Source organism: Centroberyx affinis, unplaced genomic scaffold, assembly GCF_046629955.1.
Source record: "Centroberyx affinis isolate AG114_WGS23_722 - 3 ecotype Tasmania unplaced genomic scaffold, CSIRO-AGI_Caff_v1 ptg000699l_1, whole genome shotgun sequence".
Taxonomy (NCBI): domain Eukaryota; kingdom Metazoa; phylum Chordata; class Actinopteri; order Beryciformes; family Berycidae; genus Centroberyx; species Centroberyx affinis.
Genome location: NW_027279318.1, coordinates 32458 through 55227, shown reverse-complemented (window position 1 = coordinate 55227; position 22770 = coordinate 32458). Strand labels below are relative to the sequence as shown.

General features: G+C 40.2%; 2 protein-coding genes and 1 non-coding gene across 3 annotated transcripts; all 3 read right to left on the bottom strand.

The window, feature by feature from the left end:
* Positions 1-1751: 1751 nt before the first annotated feature.
* On the bottom strand, positions 1752-10191 carry cfap418 (cilia and flagella associated protein 418). The gene is made up of 6 exons (XM_071519478.1): positions 10045-10191; positions 9652-9754; positions 9307-9371; positions 8600-8665; positions 7929-8024; positions 1752-2800 (listed from the first exon to the last, which is right to left on the bottom strand). Exons 1-6 carry the CDS (start codon positions 10182-10184, stop codon positions 2638-2640), a joined length of 633 nt encoding a protein of 210 aa, XP_071375579.1. The 5' UTR covers positions 10185-10191; the 3' UTR covers positions 1752-2637.
* Positions 10192-11471: 1280 nt separating this feature from the next.
* trnas-aga (transfer RNA serine (anticodon AGA)) lies at positions 11472-11553 on the bottom strand. The gene has a single exon. It is a non-coding gene; the product is annotated as a tRNA-Ser (tRNA).
* Positions 11554-15497: 3944 nt separating this feature from the next.
* Positions 15498-22134, bottom strand: cd83 (CD83 molecule). The gene is made up of 5 exons (XM_071519472.1): positions 22014-22134; positions 21584-21714; positions 19473-19701; positions 18705-18808; positions 15498-18179 (listed from the first exon to the last, which is right to left on the bottom strand). Exons 1-5 carry the CDS (start codon positions 22045-22047, stop codon positions 18018-18020), a joined length of 660 nt encoding a protein of 219 aa, XP_071375573.1. The 5' UTR covers positions 22048-22134; the 3' UTR covers positions 15498-18017.
* Between the last annotated feature and the right edge of the window lie 636 nt (positions 22135-22770).

The following is a 22770-nucleotide window of genomic DNA, read 5'->3' as shown; positions in this document are numbered from 1 at the left end:
TATACAGAGGGGCTACAAGTCAAGGAGCGATTCATTTGCTTCATTGACTGTTCTGCCTCCCGCGATGCTGCAGGGATTGTCGAGGGTATCAAGAAGGGGTTGGAGTCATGTGGACTGCAGGATATTCCCATAGTCACGCAATCTTATGATGGAGCCTCAGTTATGTCGGGCCATTTGACAGGGATCCAGCAGCACATCAGAGAGTATTATCCTTTTGCTGTTTATGTACATTGTATGGCCCACAAACTGAATCAACAGAGATACTAAAATGACTCTAAATGTGCCTGACAAACTTGACTCATGTTCACAGAGCCGAGCAACCTCCACAGGTTTCTGTTGTTGCAGAGGGCATTGGCTCTGAAGGAAATTATGCAGCCCAGTGAGACCCGTTGGCCGTGCAAATGGCGGTGTCTATGCTGTCAACTCACAGTACGCTGTCTGAAAGAGATGCAAGATGAGGGAGAGAAGTGGTCAGTGGAGGTAAGTGGGTTGTATCAGCATATGACCACCCTGCGCTTCATCACCTGCCTCTTTATCCTTGAGGACATATTCTGAGTTGTGCACGTTACACACAAGACATTACAGGCCACAAAATGACACTTGCGCCAAGCGAAAAACAAATTTGTGAGGATGTTGCTGGTGTGTCAGTACCTGTAGAGAGCGACCCCCCCCAACCAGCTCCAAGCGGAAATGAACCTCGAGACCCCCCCTGTTGCTTGCCCAGTATGTAGTGGCAACCACACTTGGCCAGCGAGACGGGAATGAAGAGATGCACAGAGAATCTGAGGCTCACACATTCCACTGTCACCTGTATCTCCCTAGACACCATGAAGGCTGAGTTGGACAGACAGTGAAGCCATGGCCCTCAGTCTGGCGTGTGGCGCTGTGAGCAAGTGTGAGAAGAAAGGCATCGACCAACTTCTAAACACTTATGCAAGCCTGAAGATCCACCCTCAGCTTGTGACAGCTGAAATGGACCTGTTCAGGTCTACAGCCACATGGCTCTTCACCCTTCAGCACACCAATAAGAAGAACCAGGCAAAACAACCTCTTGCACACATGTGATTGGATCCATTTTTATGTTTGCACAATTATTAATAGCAAAATGTGACAATATTGTCACACTGTACAGCCCCTGGTGTAATTATGTAAATGATCAACATTCAACAAATTCTAGTCTACACCAATAAGGTAGCTTGTTCAAACAGTCACCTACAGAGTTTGTAAAACAGTGTGATTCAGCCTGGCCAATGCAAGACAGTGACATTGTGAAAACAGTTTGGAAGCAGTCAATATGTGAGTGTGGTGTCAGCGCAACTATGATGAATGAATGCATTGCAAAATATATTGTGTTAGAATGTAGCATGATTCTTACAATCTCTCTGTAATGGCAGATTATGGAGAAATTTTCACCGGTTACAATCTAAGATATGTCTCATATCGGCCACCGCTACCTCCGATGCACACTGGAGCGGTTTGCAGCTGAGTGTGATGTGAACCAAGTCCGAGGCCATGGTTCTCTCACAGAAAAATATGGATTGTCCAATCCAAGTGAGCAGTTGCCCCAAGTGGAGGACTTCAGGTATCTTATTCACAAGTGAAGGTAAGAGGAATCTTGAGATTGACCGCTGGTCAGGTGCCAGTTACAACTGTATTTCCCAGCATGCTTGGGAGTGCCTGGGGTTCCCCACTACTAGTTAAGATAACAGGAAATTGCAGAAGTGAAAATAAATAATTTTAATTGTATTGATTCATGATACATTTTTGACGATTGTAGACCATTAAAGTTTGAAAATGCAGCTAAAAGAAAGTCTGTATCGTTGATCTGTAAATGGTGTTTTTCCAAGACAGCAGAATCACATTTGACCTCCCTGCTGTGAGGTGCCACTACCCCCTCTTCCATCTGAGACCCACTCTGCTGCGCTGACCGACAGCAGGGCCACGCCTCCTCATTATCATATTGCGATAATCTGATTTAATTATTTCATCACAATGTGATTCTACTGAAAGATGATAAATGATCATTTTGAATGATTGCCCAGCCCTACTTTCAAAGCAGGACTAATGCTGCCATTCAACATCGGAAGTCGGAAATTCCCAGCTGATAGGTCGGAAGTCCGACCTCGGTGCGTTCCAGTGGTCCAGCTCAGGAAAACCAGGGAAAAAAGTGCCCACAAGATTTGTTTTTGCCCAACATAAAATCCTGTTGCCCATGAAACAGCTGATGTCGTGGGAATGATATCTGGCAACGTTAGCAACTGTAAATGCAACCTTACATTTCAAATTTAGATGTTGAAACTGTTACCACACAGAATGTTTTGATGGATTCAAGGTCATGCAAATCCATGAAAATCCAATTTAAGTGTATTTTGAACTTTATAAACATGTCAGTTGTATTGCAGTGTAGTATTTACAGTATATGCTGCCATGTTGAACTGACATCAGTAGTTGGAAATTCTGACGTTCTGACATTTCTGGCATGCAGCATAAGTCAAGTGGGTGAATAGACAGATAAAGATATATAGCTGAGGCTTTTCTGTCCGTCATTTAGATTTCAGGCCTCTTATCCAGAATGACGTATATTGAGCTCAACAGCAGAGTAAGTTTAAATTCCTGGATTGCCAGCGGTGGAGTGGATCATGAGTCCTGGTGTTTACCACAGACCCATCTCAGCTGTGGCTGGTCCCTGAGGTCGACCGGCTCTCTGGCTGAGTACCAGCTACACTGGCAGGCGTACGCCCGCAAACCTGTCCTCCTCTTCAGCTTGGCCCTCAGCTTCTGACTGTCTGGCATGTTGTTCCTGCAACAACAGAGACAGACAAAGACGGGTTGGTCACCGAGAGGGTAAACACAAAGGCCAACATCTAGTAAAGGTTTATGATAGTGCAAATCAAATAGTGGACGGAAACATTTTGTTTTCTGATCTACCAACAGCTAAAGTCGGGCGATTGGATGAATGCATCAGGGATTGACAATGGACTGAATCCATCACCACTGGAAATTCCCTTGCCATTTCGTTTGCCAATTTAAATTAATTTTATCTTTAGCATTTAATAATGTAGCCTAGTGCAAGACAAATGGGGAAGCACACGCAGGGACAGGGATAATGCTCAAGTTGATTTAAAATGTATTTAGAGCCTAAACATAACTGGCATTTCCTTGAGCCTTCCTCAGGGTGGCTGGGGTTGTCCCATTTGACTGTCTTGTGCTGCTGCTTCCTATTGAGAATTGTGCATTGATTCCCAGTAGGAAGCAGCCAGTGTTTTCTGTTACTCACTGAAGATGGTTCAGCAGTGTTGTTTGTTTTTGGACTGCGAGGACTTGCGCTATCATTTCAAATATAAAAATGCCCCATGCTTGTGCATTAAAAAGTGCATTTTAATTCAAGTCATCAAGCCGAACACAGCACACTGTGTGTGTGTGTGTGTGTGTGTGTGTCAACCCCGTCTGCATTTTGTGCTATGTACAAATGTTACTTATTACTCCTTAAATTCACTTAAACCTTAGATCTACTCATTGATGATGGGTATGGTTCATGGTTCATCTCTGTGGCACCCCAGCTGACTATTTGCGTCAGCATTTGTTTTTACACTGTACCCCTTGTTGTGCTCATGTTTGTAGATCCAGGCCCTGCTGGAACATGAGCAGCTTAACGGTCTCTGTTGGACAGGGAGATTGAGTAGGTGAGCACCGTACAGAAAGTAAAAAGTAAAAACATATTTGTTTAATTTACAGATTATGGTTAAAATTCCCAGTCATCCTGTGGCAATATATAACCTATTAATGAGAGAGTAAGTCTAACCAATCGGAACTATTGTCATAGAACTGTTGTCAGAGTGACGAAATTTGTCAAGTACTGAAATAAAAAGAAATGACCAGCACTCCAAGTGTATAGACTAATATGTCTTCATTTATTCTGAACGGGCAAATCGGCCACTGATGGCTGAACGCCAAACTGACGCCACCCAGCAGCTCACAACAGGAGCAAACAAAGCAGCGCTCTGGTTAGACAGAGGTCAGATGCAACCTGGGCGGCTCCTTTATCTCTGTTACTGAAGTGACTGTGTGGGCCGAACACTGACGTCAATAATGTACTATGGTAACTTTAGTGTTGTCGCTGTGTTCAGGGTGTTTTCAAATTACTCTTTGAAAATGGACCCTTGCAACTCTATTTTGTCTGATTTCCGGCCAATCATGTGAGAAGTTTGGCCAGCAGTGCTGCTGGTGAGCACCTGTGTGTATGAACACAAATGTAGTGAAGCCAAGGACATGCAGCTTAGGTACAGACCAGAGTAAACAAGTTCTCTACAACTTTTATTTTAAAGACTACAGAAATAAACGCCTCAAAAACGAAGCTTGGAGAAGGCTGATCCATGGTTGGGGTTGATGGTCAGCTCTGAAGAATTTTATTGAGTTTTCTCTGTTTATTTTTTTTTTAATGCTACTTAATCAATACTTTCCAAGCAAACTTTTCCAAGAAATCTCATGTATAAATGTATCTGCTGGCTTAATGACTCTGTAAATGAAATCATCTTGGTTTTATCAAACATAAGGTTTAGTACTATACGCTACCAATCCCAGCTGTGGAGACACTGGTACAGTTGTCTCTTTGTAAGACATTAATATATATTTTAAACCATGATCTTTTATTGATCCTTTGTATGTAATTCATTGTATGTTATGCCCTGTTTTTTTATCTGGACCCTGAGTCTGAAATAAAGTTTGAATTGAAACTGAATTGAATAACTAGCGCTTGCTTGCTATAGACCTATGACCTAATATCGAATAAAAGTAGCTGTTCTATGAAAACAAAAATGATACAACACAAAATCACTTTGAGAATGTTTTGCAATATAAATATATAGCTTATTTTTCTTGGTCAAAACTTTGTAGTGGCAGGAGTCCCTACAGAGAAGCAGTCGGAGCCTCTCGCACCGCCTACGATCGGTCAGAAAAGCGTGACCTATCAACGAATTTGCTCGCAGTGTGTACAAGCAATAAGTTGGCAGAGGGAGAGCAAGGGTCAAAGTCCCAGCTCCCACACAGCAGACAATATTGGCATCCATTATGAACAAAGAAAATGTAATGTAATTAAGATTTCCTGTCTTGGGCTGAATCCTGATCATCCAGCATCTTTCTCTTGTTAGTTCCCAAAGCAGAGAACTTAGACTCTGTTCAAGCAGCAGATGCGGACTCTGGAAAGAGAGTAATACCAGCAGACTGTCATTGAGAGTCATGCTACTACTGCTAGTCTTCACTCGTTAGTTGACGTTTTTGTCCTTGTCTCATTTCTGCACTGGCACCAGCTACCTTTTGGGCAGGAACTCAGTGAAAATTTTGCACCAAAACCTCGTCCCGTGCTTTTTCCCGGCTGTGTGTGTCGGAGAGCTCAGTCTGAACTGAGAAAACTGAATTTGAATCGAGAAAACTGAAAGCAAAGTTATAGGTAAAAGTTAAGTTCAATAATATTCGCATTCAATTTCAAATTGTGCCTTACAAATTCAATTTCTGAATTAATTTATTCAACAAATTCCTTGTTTGAGTTCTACGATTCAATATGACCTTAACAAATTCAGTTAAGTTATGCATTTCAAATAGAGTCTGCGGGCACTAATCTCTTTGCATACTTTTTTTTAATATCACCAACAAAGACTTGTCATTTCTCCTTCTCTTCTGTCTTTTTTTAATCAATGTATTTTATCAATGTGTTTAAAGTACTTCACTTATGTTTTATAACTGCAAATAAATAAAATTACACATAACTAAACATAACTAAACTAAACTACCATGACGTCTAACAGTTTGCCTACATCATCAGGAGCTCCTTCAAAGGAAGTGTAGAGAAGTAGGAAGTGCAGCACAAACAGGCAGAGAGAATTAATCGGATAAAAGCGAGTCCCAGAGGTCAAGGAAACTCCCACCCAGCCTTCACACACCTCCGTCATGAAAGTGTGTCTTTGTTTTCGCTCTGGCCTGTCAGTTGGCATTACTGTAACGAATGACACCGTGTCACCAGGAATTAATCTTTCTCCCTCCTACCGCCCTGCACATGAATACAAAATGGGATCAGAGATCCAATATCACTGTGGTTTTAATATGAGATCAAGACCTATAAGTCACCTGTGTGTTTCCAAACACTTTCTGGTGACACCTCGTTATCGCTGGAGACAGAAGTGGTTTTATCACGGTGCCAGGAATTAAATTGTGAAAATCTCATTTCTCATATTTCCATGTTTATGAAAGACTGAGGTAACGCATAAATCAGAATTTCTGTTGCGACTGCACAGAAGAACTAAACAAATCAATTATTTTTCAACAACTGACATTTGCAAAGTTGCTGTCAGAAGGTTAAGGATTTTGTTGTGTTTTAATTTTCCATCTTGAAATTGAAAAGTTTCAGTTTTTCAGCAGACGAATCTGTAACCCAGCTGACAGCCAGGACAGTCTGAGTAATGAATACCAAAAAAGACATGCACTGCTATTTCTTCCATTTTTGAGTGTGAGCGCCCCTTGCATCTAGTCTTAAAGTAATAATCTGCATAATTTTCCTATAAATAAATGTTTCTAAAAACGTATAGGGAAAATGAGTCACAATTGGTAGTCCAAACTGACAAAGTAACTATCTGTCTCTATCGAATTATGTATCTGTAGTCTGGTCACATTAGTCTCTTATATTATTGTTTAAATCAATGTACGTTTGTCAAAAGAGCAACGCACAGTGATGAAAACACTTGAGTCTTTTAGCTGTTTTCAGGGGTACAAAATGACAGTGTCTCTATTTCAGCCATATAAATCTGCAAATTACTGGGTACAAATAACGCATCTGCAAAGAGGCATGTTTTTCAGGAATAGGGAAAAGAAAGCCTATTCTCACTGACATAAGTGTGTGTTTGAAATGACTCAATGCTGTTTGGACAGGATTCATCATGAGCCCAAGGGTCCTGAAAATCCATGGTGTCCAAATTCTGCCTTTCTACACTTGTCCCCTTGTTTTAGATGTGGTGTTTTACAGGAGCTTTGGGTTTGGCAGAGGAATAAAAGGGTGAAGTGAAGATGAGGAGAGTGGCAGGAAGTCTGGATTCATGGCTCAACACTGCCACCTTCTGACCCAATCAAAAAATATCATCCAAAACTAAACACTAAGGATAATTTTCTCTTCTCCCTACAGGAGAATCTCCCTACAGGGAGCAATAAAGTATCAAACTATTATTATATTATTCTCCCTTCAACTGTTATAATAGTGATTAATCATATATCCAGTTTATGAAAGCTTTTCCATTGTCTGTTCTAAACAGCCGGTGTCTGGTCGCTCTTTCCTGGGAAAAATCCTCTGCCGCACAGGAAGTGATGCGTTTTACGTTTCCGGTTTGTTTGGAGTAAACAGCAGAAGAAGAACTGGGTAGTTAGCATGAGCAGTGATAGCCACCATGGCTGAACAGACAAAGAAAAGAAAAACTCAAAAGAGAAATCCAAGCTCCGCCCACAGTTTGATTGACAGGTGATCTCTGGGAAGAGCAGTGCAGAAACACCACAGCAATGAGGCTGAGCAACAAAGATGGAGACTAAATAAAAACTGTTTTCTTGTGAATCTTGTGAATTTCCTCTTTATGCATCAGGCCAAATCCACTGAGCGTTTTAAACTGGATGGTTGTTGCTTTCCAGCCAAACTGGGAAGCAAGAACTCATCATAATTTTACAGTTGACTGTAAACTTAATCTCTATCTTAACCTTTATCTTAACCTCACTGGGGAGCTTATGCCTAACCCTTACCTTAATCTCATTCAGGACTTTATGGCTAACCAACACCTTAAACAAAGTAAAAGTAGCGATTATTGACTGTCAATGTTATGGCAGTTTTCTGACTCAGTGCCTTGGTCCAAAGTGAAAACTGTATTGGAGCGAGCTCTGCTGTCAGAGTGGAGGCTCACCTCAGGAACAGGTAATCACAGGAAGAGTCCCACTCATAGTCATCAAACAGCAGCACCCGGAAGTCACAGGACGTACATCTCAGCTGGTCACATGACCTGCTGGCACAGATCACTAGGTCACTTATCATTAATTACAGTATGTGTGTGTGTGTGTGTGTATTTTAAAATTTCAAAGCAAAAATTTAATTTTAAAGGTGCTACGTGAGTTATCATTAAACATTAATTTATCATTGTTAAATTAATTGTGATACCTTGATAATGACTGTAAAGAAATGAGAGCATGGTGGAGACCATTGGTTGCATCTATCTCACACCAGTGGTATTGTTAGTCAAACGCATTCTGGGAAATGTAGGAAAACTCTAACTGAAGCAGAAGTAGACGAGGCAGGTTGAGGGAAAGTGGGTTCACCAAAACAGTAAATTTCATCGCTAAATAATTCCTGTAAAGTATTGAACATCACAGATTGATGAGATCTACCAGTGTAAGAAGATCTGAGTGGGGAGTTTTCCTTTAATGAGCTCCTAATGCTTACTGACATGAGAGTTCGTTTTACACTTTTCACTCATTCCCAAAATCTGCAGTACTGAGATCAGTTAGTCAGTGAAAAAGAGAAGAGTAACACAGGCTGTGATACATGGGAGAGGTTTAAAATGTGAAATGAATTGAGCACCTCTTCGACACGGCTGTTCCCACACCGTTTGTGACGGAGCTTCCCCCGAGAAACACCGGACAGCACCTGCATCCACAACAAACAATAATACATGTTAACCTATTCAGCAGACCTTTTCCAAAGCGTCAGTGCTGTTGATGTTCAAATGTAAAAGAAGCAAAACAAATTTAAGGTCTTTGTGTCCAAAACTACTGCATCTTCCTCTGACAATTGCATTTTGTCTATGCTGTGTCTATGATGTTTTGTTCCATATTCAGTTATCTATTACTATGGCCATGAAACGTTGTGCAATATATTTTATGTTTACTGTACTGTGATGTGGGTTCCTGTACTGTATATTGTACTGATTGTATGCTGTACTGATGTTTTTATGTTGGAACCTTGCTTAATGTATTGAAAACAAATTCCACCAGCCTGGCTGTGTGGTCATTAAAGAATCTAATCTAATCTAATCTAATTTAATCTAATCTGTATGAACACAAGCGTTCCTTAGAGCAGAGCCTGGTAAATTTATTCGATTTATAAAACCTAATTCCCACTTTGACTAAGTGTAAATCATCACTCCTCATCACAAAGCAGTTTTTTGTGTCTTTTCCTACATGAAAAAGATTTTGGACTGGCTGAGCGCTTTCTCTCCCTCTGTTTATACCCTGTAGTCACTGTTCCCTTCCACTGTGTTTTAATTCAGTATGAACTGATGGACTTACTTCCTGCCTCCTGACTGAGCCGGAGGCCTCTTCTCCGCCTTTAGACCTTTTGGAAGCTGCTCAGTCTGGAAATGCAGGTAGAGGAACAGATAACACACTGTCACAACCTGGTAGAAACATTCCTACATCAAACCCCACGTACATTTCGAGTCACAATTAACTAAGCACACTTTTGAGGCAGTGTGGACAGACTGCCAACAATGTGCCTATGACCAGCAGTAATTTTCACAGTACAGTCTCTGTCAGAAGCCCAGTATATTATCCATACTATTCTGTCCCACTTGCCAACTGAGATTCCCATGACACAACATACAAATAAACTGCAGTTCAGGTAGACATGTTCACCGTTGGCTGAGGGGAATCACTGTAGTCTTCCTCTAATAATTCTTCTAGAAGGGCGTCAATATCCTCGGTGTCGCTGCTTATGGGCTGTTCAGGTTTGGTGGCACTGAGTTAGAAGAGAAAAACGTCAATTCAGGTCTTTCGCCTTTTTATAATGGACATAACTTACTACACAATCAAAAGCTATCTTCATTGGCCTGCTGATTTTCCTCTAAGTGAGCTTGTAACATTCACCAAGTCACTGAAGGCCAGGAATATAACTCACGATGGTTAACATGTCTAAGGCAGCTTAAGTAGTGTTCAAACGTCAGAAGAGACGCTATATACAGCTAACGTTACACTACTAACGTTAGCATAGTAAGTCATCTGTTAGCTAGCCGAAGTAGCATTATGGACCTGTGTTTTCTCTCTCCTTCGTGTTCCTTCCCGCTTTTTCCAGCCGTGCTCGAGCCCGTGTGAGCTGAGGACGGCATGGAAACGTTGCGACAAAACTTTTTTTCAACTTCATCGAGCAGTTCGTCCAGGTCGTCTTCCATATTAAACCCTGTCCTGCTAGCTTCGGGTCAGCTAACTAACACTTAGCGCTGCTGGCAGCTAGCAGCACCAGCACGCTCAACGCGTTCGTTGCTAAGTAACAGAAGTGCTCGAGAAGCCAGCGTTAGAGCTGTGTCAAGTTAGCCAGGGTTATCCCGAGATAAAGGGAAATTAAGCGAGTTTGCCTCCAAAATAAAAGCGTAAATATTGTCGCTTTTGAAAGGATAGAATAAGTATTGACACTCCGAACAACTATCAAAATACTAAACCTAAAAATACTTGTAAAATTAGATGCAAAAACATATGTTATGTTATGTTATGTTATGTTATGTTATATTAGGGTGCATTGGATTTCCTGATAAAAGAGTGTCTTAAATTTAAGGCTGAAAAAAAAATCCACAGAAGGCACCAGAGACCTGAGAACCTTAGGTACCTCCAGCTGTGCATTGTTGCATGGTGGGACAGCTGGTAATGCACATATCTGGAAGGCAAACTCTGTAATTTGATAAGGGTATAATTTATTTTCTGCGCTAGTCTGCAAGCCACAACACTTTATGCATATGACCCTCTGCAGACCGCTGTGAATGTGAATGTGAAATTGCACGTTATGTACAGTACATTCTAATGTATTGCTTTTTTTTTAATATATTGCTTTTTCCTTACACTCTACTTGTCTTTTATTCTATTGAGTCCTATGATTTTTTGCTGCAACAACCCCTTTCCACAGGGATCAATGAAGTAAATCAAAATATGCTAGGCGCAATCAATCATCTGATCAGATCAATCAGATGATTGATTGATTGATTGATTGATCTCTGTGTGTCCCTGTGATGCAGGGATTATTATTTGATTGTGCTGATTTTAATCAGATTCAGATTGATTGATCTGATGAAGGCCATCATGGCCGAAACGTCATGTTTTTAATGCAATAGAGTTTATTTTTTGACTGAGCAAGTGTCATGCCTTGCTTTTTTGGTTTACTACATTGACATTCTTTTCAGGCAGCATGACTCTGGCTGTTTGAGCACCACGTAGTTTACCTCACACGGGGATCAATAAAATGTCATCTTCATCAATAAGGCCTTTATTTTGAAAAGTATAGCGGAAGTAACATTTTTAAAATGATGTTGGCTTGACAGCGGTGCAGCGCAAGGTGTTTGGTAAAGAAACAGCAAGCGAGGCAGAGATAGCAAACAAAACACGGATAAACAATTCTGCTAAATATTTGTCTTATTGGGTTTTGTGAAGATAAATGCGGACTGTAGCCGTTAAAGGAGGAAAAGGTGAACCGTTGTCGGCAGGATTCGAACCTGCGCGGGGAGACCCCAATGGATTTCTAGTCCATCGCCTTAACCACTCGGCCACGACAACTGGATGGGAGTACAGGTACGAAAATGGCATTTTCTTTCTAGTCATTAAAATATGTACATGGTTGTATACAAAACAAAATTATATATAAATCTATACTATATTAAGATAGTAAAATACAATAAAAAAAAAAATCCACAATAGGAAATTATTACAGCTTTGTCAAATAGTTGAGTTTTCTACATTCTCAGACTTAAAATGTCTTTGAATACATATGTAAAAATATATAATATAACAATATAATATATACAGTGGATGAAATAATATTTGAAATGATATATGAATAAAATAAAAACATATATATTGATAAATAAGAAAATATAGCAACATTATAGCAAATATGTATATACAGCTCTGGAAAAAATTAAGAGACCACTGCAAAATTATCAGTTTCTCTTGTTTTACTATTTATAGGTATGTGTTTGAGTAAAATGAACATTTTTGTTTTATTCTATAAACAACTGACAACATTTCCCCCAAATTCCAAATAAAAATATTGTCATTTAGAACATTTATTTGCAGAATATGACAACTGGTCAAAATAACAAAAAAGATGCAGTGTTTTCAGACCTCAAATAATGCAAAGAAAACAAGTTCATATTCATTTTTAAACAACACAATACAAATGTTTTAACTTCGGAAATCAATATTTGGTGGAATAACCCTGATTTTCAATCACAGCTTTCATGCGTCTTGGCAGCTCTCCACCAGTCTTTCACATTGCTGTTGGGTGACTTTATGCGCCTCCTGGCGCAAAAATTCAAGCAGCTCGGCTTCGTTTGATGGCTTGTGACCATCCATCTTCCTCTTGATCACATTCCAGAGGTTTTCAGTGGGGTTCAGGTCTGGAGAATGGGCTGGCCATGACAGGGTCTTGATCTGTTGGTCCTCCATCCACACCTTGATTGACCTGGCTGTGTGGCATGGAGCATTGTCCTGCTGGAAAAACCAATCCTCAGAGTTGGGGAACATTGTCAGAGCAGAAGGAAGTGAGTTTTCTTCCAGGACAACCTTGTACGTGTCTTGAGTCCTGCGTCCTTCACAAAGACAAATCTGCCTGATTCCAGCCTTGCTGAAGCGCCCCCAGATCATCACCGATCCTCCACCAAATTTCACAGTGGGTGCGACACACTGTGGCTTGTCGGCCTCTCCAGGCCTCCGTCTAACCATTAGACGACCAGGTGTTGGGAAAAGCTGAAAACTGGACTCATCAGAGAAGATGACCTGACTCCAGTCCTCTATGGTCCAGTCCTTCTGGTCTTTTGCAAACCTCAGCGTGGCTCTTCTTTGCTTCTAAACTCTTCCTAAGTTAAAACATTAGTATTGTGTTGTTTAAAAATGAATATGATTATTCGTGGTCTGAAAACACTGCATCTTTTTTGTTATTTTGACCAGTTGTCTGCAGTTGTCTGTTCTGCAAATAAATGCTCTAAATGACAATATTTGTATTTGGAATTTGGGAGAAATATTGTCAGTAGTTTATAGAATAAAACAAAAATGTTCATTTTGTTCATTTTACTCATTTTACTCTAACACATACCTATAAATAGTAAAACCAGAGAAACTGATAATTTTGCAGTGGTCTCTTAATTTTTTCCAGAGCTGTATATGTGATAATATGATACATCCAGTCTATGTTAATATAGTAATATAGAATTGAATATATGAATCAAATAATATTTAAAATATTATTTACAAATATTCTATTCATTCATTTCTTAAAACTCTCTTAAATGATCTTGGTCCTGAGTTAGTTTTGGGACAGTTCTCTACATTAACAGATACTGCTTGCTCTGTGTGTCCCAGTGGTGCAGGGATTATTGTTTGATTAGGCCGATTTCTTGATAAGGTCATATAGCAAGTTCTAGAAAAAGTCCCACAGCACCTGAATGTTGATGTTCTGTCTGTTCTGTGTTTTCTAATTTACAGTAAAATGCAGCGTCTGGAGGAAAGAGATGAAAATACAGAGAAACACAAGCGACAGGTGTGAATCTATATGCAACAGAGAACGAGAGCAAAATGTAAATGTGGTTTTGTTTCCTGCCAAAGTGGCTGCTAGAGAAGACCGGCTTACCAGAAGGCCAATTAGCAGCATCTACATGGTGGCTGATGGTGATTTCCACCCTGACTACATTTCACCAACCTGACACTGCTTTCTGCTCAACCAGGATATCTCTCTGACTCATGTATTCACTCATAAATTCATAAATTCATCTGATACGGTTTTATATGGCTGAGGTTGTAAGTTTGGCCTCAATTTGACAAAACTTGAAAGGATGACTCAAATCTGATTGGCCTTGAGGTTAGTGTTAGTTAGTCAGTTACTACTGAAGTCACAATGAAAAGGCATTTTGAGAGAAACAGGATGTTGGGGGGGGGAAATAATGCAGGGAGGGTTCATTCAAAAGTCCAAATCAATGGGAGATCAGTTAGGGAGAGAAAGACAGTTTTATTTGATGGGATGGGTAATAGCAAAATAAGTAAAAGTTATAGAATATTGATATAAAAATACGAGAAAATAAAAATGTTGTAAATCTTGTGGCATTAATTGTATGTTATGACATGGAAAATGAGCTAACAAGGTGACTTTAAAGATCAAAACGTGTCTCATCTCAGACACCACTAGTCTGATTTTTGCGAAACTTGGAAGGATGATGCGTCTTGGCATTGTGGGGTTAAAACAAGACACTGACTGGCCTGATGGGAGTGCTACAGTATAATTAAGGTCAGCATTTCTAACTTCGAGAGGCTGTAGCTGCTACACAACCAGTCCGATCTTGATTAAACGTGGAGGGAGGACTTGTTTTAGATTATGAAGTTACCGATTCCCAACATTCAGTAGCCTTAAATTTGACCGTTTTCATGCCAAAAAAGTTCCAAGTATTAAGTGTTTCGCTCATAATCTATTTCTTATCAGGGTGGAAAAGCCTCTGAAACAGCATTTAGAGCATCATGGGACACTAAAACTCTCCACTGAAACACAGACTGATGAAATTGAATGGTAGAGAAACTCACTCCGGTTCAACAGAAATGTATAATTGAGTGTCATCTGCATAACTATGAAAGCTGACATTGTGTTGACTAATGATATGACCTAATGGGAGCACGCACAATGAAAATAGAAGTGGACCAAGACAGCTTCCTTGTGCCACGCCAAAGGGTGTGTCATATGATTACCAAGACCAACATAACATTTTCTCCCTGTGATGTAGGATCAAAACCAGTTCAGAGCACTTTCTGAGAGACCGACCCAATTTTCCAGACAGTTTATTAAAATATTATGGTCGATAGTGTCGAAAGCTGCGCTTAAATCTAAAAGGATGAAGATTGACACTTTGTTTGAATCAGCAGCAAGTCTGAGATCATTATTTTTACAAGAGCTGTTTCTGTGCTGCGATTGGATCTAAAACCTCATTGGATTTTCTCTAGGATACTGTTTTCATTGAGAAAGGTATTGAGTTCATTAAACACCACTTTCTCAAGTATCTTGCTCATGAAAGGTAGGTTAGAAATAGGCCTGTAATTACTAAGGATATTATTATCTATGTTTGATTTTTTTAAATAATGGTTTTACTACCGCAGTCTTTAAGACAGTAGGAAAAACTCCAGTTTCCAATGAGGTGTTAATTATCCTTAAAAGAGAGGAAGACAGACTTTCATAAACGTTTCTGAAAAAGTTACTAGGGATCAAGAGGTTTGTGATGCAATCTTACAGAGTTCTGCATCTGTAATTTTGGTAAAACAGCGGAAAATCTGAGGCTTATTTTGGGGGATGTCAGGGAGTTTACCAGCTGTTCTGACAATGCCCGTCCTAATGGAAGTGGCCTTGTCGCGAAAGAAGTTGCCAAATTCTTCCCCTAACCCTAACCCTCCCCCTAAAAAAAGCTACTGAACATATCAAGTACAAAATGTGTAAAACAGTATGAAAGGAGACAGACAATAGCATCACAGTAATTCTTTTATTTAATTCCAGTGTAAACAGTTTTTATGGAGGCATGCGAGAACTTAAACCCATAAAGAACAGTATCGGAGTGGTGTGGTTGGGTTGCAGCATTAGTAACGCACAGTAAGTTCAACAAAAAAAAGTACCACAGGCAAGACATTTCTTTTCACCAGCTGAAGAGCAGTTTAACACATTCAGTATGTGACCTATTTACATAGTTTATTAACATTTTCTATACAGATGTCTGTAAAAATGCTTACTGGATTTACAGACCATTTACAAGTTTTGCTTGATGTGTTAGAGGAAACAAGGCGGTCATTTCTCCAGTACAGCTGTTGGATCCAGCTTACAGTCTCATTTTCCACTGAAATTGTCTTTTAGGTTTGTTATTCTGAAAAGAAAAAGGAGTCCTCAAGATGAAGGAAAATTAAATCAGCTGACGTAAACAAACTGCACCGCTGAGAGAAGATTTTACGGACAGTCATACAGGTTTACCACACCTATATTAAACATCTAGAATTATGAAATGATGTATATGATTAACATAGCCATTACAACCTGACTATATATCCATAAATTATTTTTCAAGCTTTTGGATTTTACCATAGCATTGCATTTCCCTCCACCTTTGGAAATGTTACAATTTTCTTTGCAGAATAACAAACCTGAAAGAAATCCCTTTAAAATCTCGCTTCAAAAGTACGTTACCAGACTCTTCCTGCCAGTGTGATTTCCTGTCAAAACCAGACACCAAAGGCATTTTATAATACTTGAGGGTTTTCTGCTGAAGTAGCAAACCAGATCAGCTTACAACGAGTAAAGCAGTAGAATAAATCAGTGGCTTTCAACCTCGGGGTCGGAAGATCATTTTGGGGGTTTGCAAGATTATTTATGGGATAAGAAACAAACATATTGCTACTATACATGATATTATCATTTTTTCTGATTTTTCACAAATTTTTGCTTTTTTCTTGTGAAATACTGAACAGTTGAAAATCATTCAGGTAGGCATCAGTTCGTTTTAATGGGTCACGAGCCAAAAAGGTTTAGAACCACTGGAATAAACAAAAAATAATTTAATCTCCAACAGTCCAAACGAGCAACAGTAAGGAGGTCAAGGGTCAGAGCCACAGCACACTGACAGATTGATTTGTTAAACAGATTTAACAAATGTGACAGAAAGGTCATGTTCTGTTTGAAAGTATCAATATGCCATCTGTTGTTTGTGTGTGTGTGTGGGGGGGGGGCGTCCCTCTCTGGCCTTCCCCTGTTTAAATACATTTCAGAGAAACTGCAACAGGAAGTCTGGACTTTTCAACAGTATCAGAACATTTCCTTTAACTTCTCGTTATTACATTTCACATCTAGAACAATAACTTTAAAGATAACTATAAGTAACTAGTAAAGTATAGAAAGATGTATAGAATTTAAATTGTAAAGTATTAACCAGAAAGTTTGTGTTCCCACTGCAGCGATAACTGTAAAAACATCCAAAACGCAAACTATATTTTTGGTTCAATCTCAGAGCAATTTTTTTTTGGATGCAGAGACAACGATAAAATATTTGTATCATTATGGTTTATATTTATCTTTATAGTTATCGTTCTAGATGTGAATGGACCTTAAGGTGCGTGGAAAGCAGCAAAAAGTAGAATGCGACTTACGATTCGCTCGTAAATCGTAATTTGAACGCTCAAAATCGGTATTTGTCAGCGCTGCCGTGACAATAAGCAATTCTTACATCATTCAAATGAGACAGCTGTCATAATTTTGGTGCCATAGCAGCCTGTCTGAGCAGCATTAGCATGGAATACAATGAGACGCAACAACGTAAAAAAAAAAAAAAAAAAGACAAATCATCATTGGTTTTTGAGGAGATGCCACAATTCAGTCAAATAAATTCCGTAAAATAACCAAAATACATACAAAAGAAAAATGGCGAAAAATGGTCTTTTGTTATTGTTGGGCGTCGTTCCTGTGATGATCGTGATGACGGCAATGACATTTTACTGCTCCATCACCTTTTACTGTTTTATACTGTGGCCACTGTGAAGCCCTTTGAGACTTTGACTGTATAAATACACCTGCTGTATAAATACACCTGACTTGACTTTATGCTACTTCAGGCTGTTTCATTCTGTCGCTATAGCTTTCTTCGCCTCCCCGGTCCCCGAAGTGAAGGACCGTCCTTCGGTGCCCATGCAGGTGAAGCTGCAGGTGATCTTCCTCGTGCTAATCCTGCCTTGAGTGGGATTCAGGACATCGGCTCCTTCTGATGTGAAGCGTTTCGTTCCAAAATGAGATATCCGCCGACATACTCTACCGAACGACTGATAGCGCAAAATGAAAATAAATGATGGAACTTCTTGAAGGAAAGAAGGAAACTCAAAGCCCTGGTTGACAAGACGGTTGCACTTTCACAGTGTGGATCCACTACATTACAGAGATACTGTATGGTGAACTCTTCATGGGCGTCGGGGTGATATTCTTCCTGCAGTAGCATTGCTCAGCGCTGGTTTTGACTTCAAACACATACATGTTTCATTGTGGCTGGCGTTGACCAGTTAGGGCCCAGAGTGTAGATCAGCTCCAGATCCTTCTTTTCAAGCGGTTTGAGCGTTGCGTCCAAAAAATGTTCTTTTTTTATCATCCTGTCTCTTTCCTTTATCATGTTCTTCAGACTGGCCTGCAGTGGAGACAAACACATTCAGGTTAGGAATACAAAAAGAGCATTGTGTTCTGCTGAATTGTGAAGCCGGCATTGCTTTTGCTTATAAATCAGTGTATCCTGCAGTTCTACATTTGCATATGCACTAATAATTTGATCTTAACCCAATTAAGGCAATACTCTGTTGAAGCTGTCATGTAAACGACTTTATCTAATGATCTTAATCGGGGTAAGGGGATAATCAGAGTAACAGAACCCAGTTACCACACCTAGATGTCTGCTCAATCTTTCCACTTATTGCGGCATGTAAACATCTTACATTTCTTTCGTTTTTTTTCAAACTGTGCACGTCAGAAGTCACCAGACGCAGTGATCTGGACATTTTCTATTTTCAAAGCAAACAACATGGCTCAGTGCATATAGGCCGAATATGAAATGTAAACCGGGTTATTAGAGAAATGTTTTAATGGAAATGCTGCCTCAAGCTGTTTCCTCCCAGTAATCAGAGTACTAGTGCACATGTTAATATACTCACTGACTTACATAGCTTTTTCTGTATATCAGCAGCGCCACTATCAGCAGGACTGTTGCACCAATCACCATGTAAGTATCTTTCACCAGTTCTGCAGACCCAGTGTCAGGACAACCTGGAAATGGAGAGAAAAAATTAGTTGGTTTCGACCCTGCATGAACTGCATCATGCATTTACTGACTGTTCAGGTCATGTCACTGATGTTAACATGTCTTTCGGTTAAAGTCCATGTAGGTAGGTTTGAGGCTCAGGCATCTGACCAATTGAGGCAAACTCTGGAGCTGGAGAGCTCCGATCCCAGTTGTCAATCAACTGAACGCTGCTTGCTATTGGCTCGGCTGGTTGTGGAGGGAGGGAGCAGGGGGTCTCACAGACTTCCTTGTTTCCTTCACCACAGCTTTAATACAGTAGCTGTTTTGGATTTCTCAGTATGTCTCAGAAAAGTGGGGTTGTGACTGGAAGGTCACAGGTTTAAATCCCCGACCAGCTGGGAAAATCTGGTCGTGGGAAGTAAATGAGAAACTCTTCTTCCAGTGGAGCTGCTGTACTGGTCAGCTCCCAGTGGGAATGTGTGGGACTGAATGACTGTGAAGCAGGATGGGGCTGAAAAAGAGCCTCCCCTTGATCAAGAAAGGTTAAAAAACTAGTGGTTGGACTGAAGAGGATCTGTGTGATACTCTATTGATCCCCAGAAGCGAAACAAATAAAAATCCAAGAGAAAACAATATATTGTCAAGAAAAGTTCTCTCTTTGATGTTGAGCAATGCTTTCTCCAGTACCTTTTACGGTGAGGCGGACCTCGCCCTCCTGGTTCTGTTCACCCACGGGTGCTGCCAGGTGACATGTGTACGTGCCGCTGTCCTGGGACGTCACGTTGGGCAGGAAGATGTCCTGCGAGTCGTCCAGCAGCTCTACCTCTCTCTGCACATTGACGTACCACCGCGTTGTGCCGTTAGGGAAGCTTCTGGTCACCAGGCCGCTGAGCTTAGGGGAGGGAGGGGCTCCGACCTGTGACATGAATACAGAGTGAGCTCTACTGGGTGAGCTCTACTGGGTGAACTCTACTGGGTGAACTCTACTGTATGAACTCTACTGGGTGAACTCTACAGGGTGAACTCTACTGTGTGAACTCTACTGGGTGAGCTCTACAGGGTGAACTCTACTGGGTGAGCTCTACTGGGTGAACTCTACTGGGTGAACTCTACTGTGTGAACTCTACTGGGTGAGCTCTACTGGATGAACTCTACTGTGTGAACTCTACTGGGTGAGCTCTACTGGATGAACTCTACTGTGTGAACTCTACTGGGTGAGCTCTACAGGATGAGCTCTACTGTGTGAACTCTACTGGGTGAGCTCTACAGGGTGAACTCTACTGTGTGAACTCTACTGGGTGAGCTCTACTGGATGAACTCTACTGTGTAAGCTCTACAGGGTGAACTCTACTGTGTGAACTCTACTGGGTGAGCTCTACTGGATGAACTCTACTGTGTGAACTCTACTGGGTGAGCTCTACAGGGTGAACTCTACTGTGTGAACTCTACTGGGTGAGCTCTACAGGATGAGCTGTACAGGGTTCTGCTTCATCTGTTAGACTATCTGTCAGTTCAGATACATATCAATTACTCCTCATCAATTACCTTTTCTTATTCAAGACATTAACTTAACAGTGGATTGTACCACTACTAATGCCACTACTATTACTACTATTACTACTGCCGCTACCAGTAGTATTACTACTACTGCTACTACTATTACTACTGCAGCTACTACTACTACTGCTACTACTACACTACAACTAGTGCTCCTTGCCCTAACCTGCACTAAATCACTTGATCTGGACTAAATCTCACATGGATATTATCATCTTCTGACTATGTCTTTGGACTCAACTTACACAGGAGTTTTTTCATTAAACAGGTCTTAATGCTCAACACCACTTTTCACTTTTAGTCTTATATTTTTTACCATCATAGTTTTCTATTTATTTATATTGCCTTATATCTTTCCTGCGTTATTTTAATTATTATCTTTCCTAAAGTGCAATCTTATCTTATCTTACTACTATCATTAGTACAACTACTACTACTACTACTACTATCATTAGTACTACTACTATTTCTACTACTATAAGTACTATTAATACTGCCACTACCAGTACTACTACTACTACAACTCTGCTGCTACAGCTAGTATTACAACTACTGCATCTACTTCTACTACTACTACTGCTACAACAACTACTACTGCTACTACTACACTACTACTACTACTGCTACTACTACACTACTACTACTGCTACTACTACACTACTACTACTACTGCTACTGCTACACTACTACTACTGCTACTACAACTTTCATTACTACTACTACTACTATTACTCATACAACAGCTACTACTATTAATAATACAATAATAAAAATAATACAACAATAAATACAAAATATCAACACTACTACTACTACTAATAATAATAATTTATTACAGATAATGTGCATTTAGTTGGACAGAATAAGTGGAAATACACAGTCACCGCCCTGCGTCAAGGAGATTCTATATTAACCCCGCCGTTTGAAAGCAACCAGCCAATCAGATGTCACCATGAGCCCAACTGTCATGGGAGTTTTGGAGGTTTTAATATATCACTTCCTTTTTCCTTCCACCCACTCTGTCTGACCTTTTCAATACACTTACATCCCATAAACGTAGAATAAAAGGTTTGATGAAACTGGAAAGGTTCAACTCAATATCTATATATTGTAAAGAATATTTCTACACACACAGAAGCAGGTTGAGATGCTTTTGTCCTTTGAGTCAAGAAATAAACTCAGTGTTGACCCGGTACTGTCAGTGATATCATGTCCTGTAACCTGCATTAAGAGCTGCTTACCTTGTACCACCTCACAGCTCTATACTGGACACCGGTCTTGTAATGAGCGGTGCATCTCAGTATGCAGTCCCCCCCGCAGACACACATGGTGTCTGCCTGGTTTACAGCCATGCCGACGACATGGGAAACATCTGATGAATATAAAGAACAAAATCCACCAGTTAGGTTTATGCTTCTGAATCAAATGCAGACCTTCCATACATTAGGTTTTAGGTTAGTGAAGAAAAGTGTAGAAAAGAGTAGAAAATTAGAAACACACACACAATTACAACAGTCAAGATGCCCAAATCATCTCTCATTTCAGAAATCATTCCACAGTTAGGCAGCACATATAATCATGTACTGAAGAAGATAAAGTGACATTGTAGGCTATCAGTAAATATCAGTAAAGTACATTATATATGGCAGAGGTTTAGGTGGAGATACTTACAAAATGGAAACAACAGTAGAGCTTGTAGCAGCATTTCCAGATAGAGATGAAGATACCTTATTGTACAAAGGAGACAGAAACCTGGACTGGACAAAAGAGAAATAAGTTCATACACGTTTATAGCCTCTCACTGAAATCGAAACTGCACAATGAATCACACACCTCCCATCCTTCCTCAGTGGATCCACCCACAGTGGGTGGATCCACCGAGACGGGGAGGTGTGTATCATTATTCATTGATCGATGCATATCCACAACAGACCTGGACAATAGAAAATAAACAATTGACCATTATAGCTTCATGCAAGATGAAAGTACTCCTCCTTTTTTTCGCATGTGGTGAGTACCCTATGCCTTTAACACACGCCATGATAAACAGTGTATTGATTCTTATTCTGTTTTTCTACATGCTAAATAGTATAGCCTACCCTGACATAAATAGTTGGGCTTCAACTCTCTAATGCAGAGACCTGGAGGCAAAACTCCGTTCAAAAATATGGCAATTCAATGTCCCGTTGCTTACCGGCAGACCTGTTAAAACACGACTTAAGACCTTTTATTAATAAGTAGGCCTGTCTATTGGATGTGTGCCGAATTGAAGAGGGGGTCCCAATGGTTATATTAGGTCTTAAGTCGTGCTCTATCAGTATGGACGTTAGCCGATACGGATGGCAACATTAAATTATCATATTTTTGAATCTGGTTTGGTGCGTTGCCGGTGTTGCTGTAAAGGCGACAGCACGTGTTTGCGGCGTTG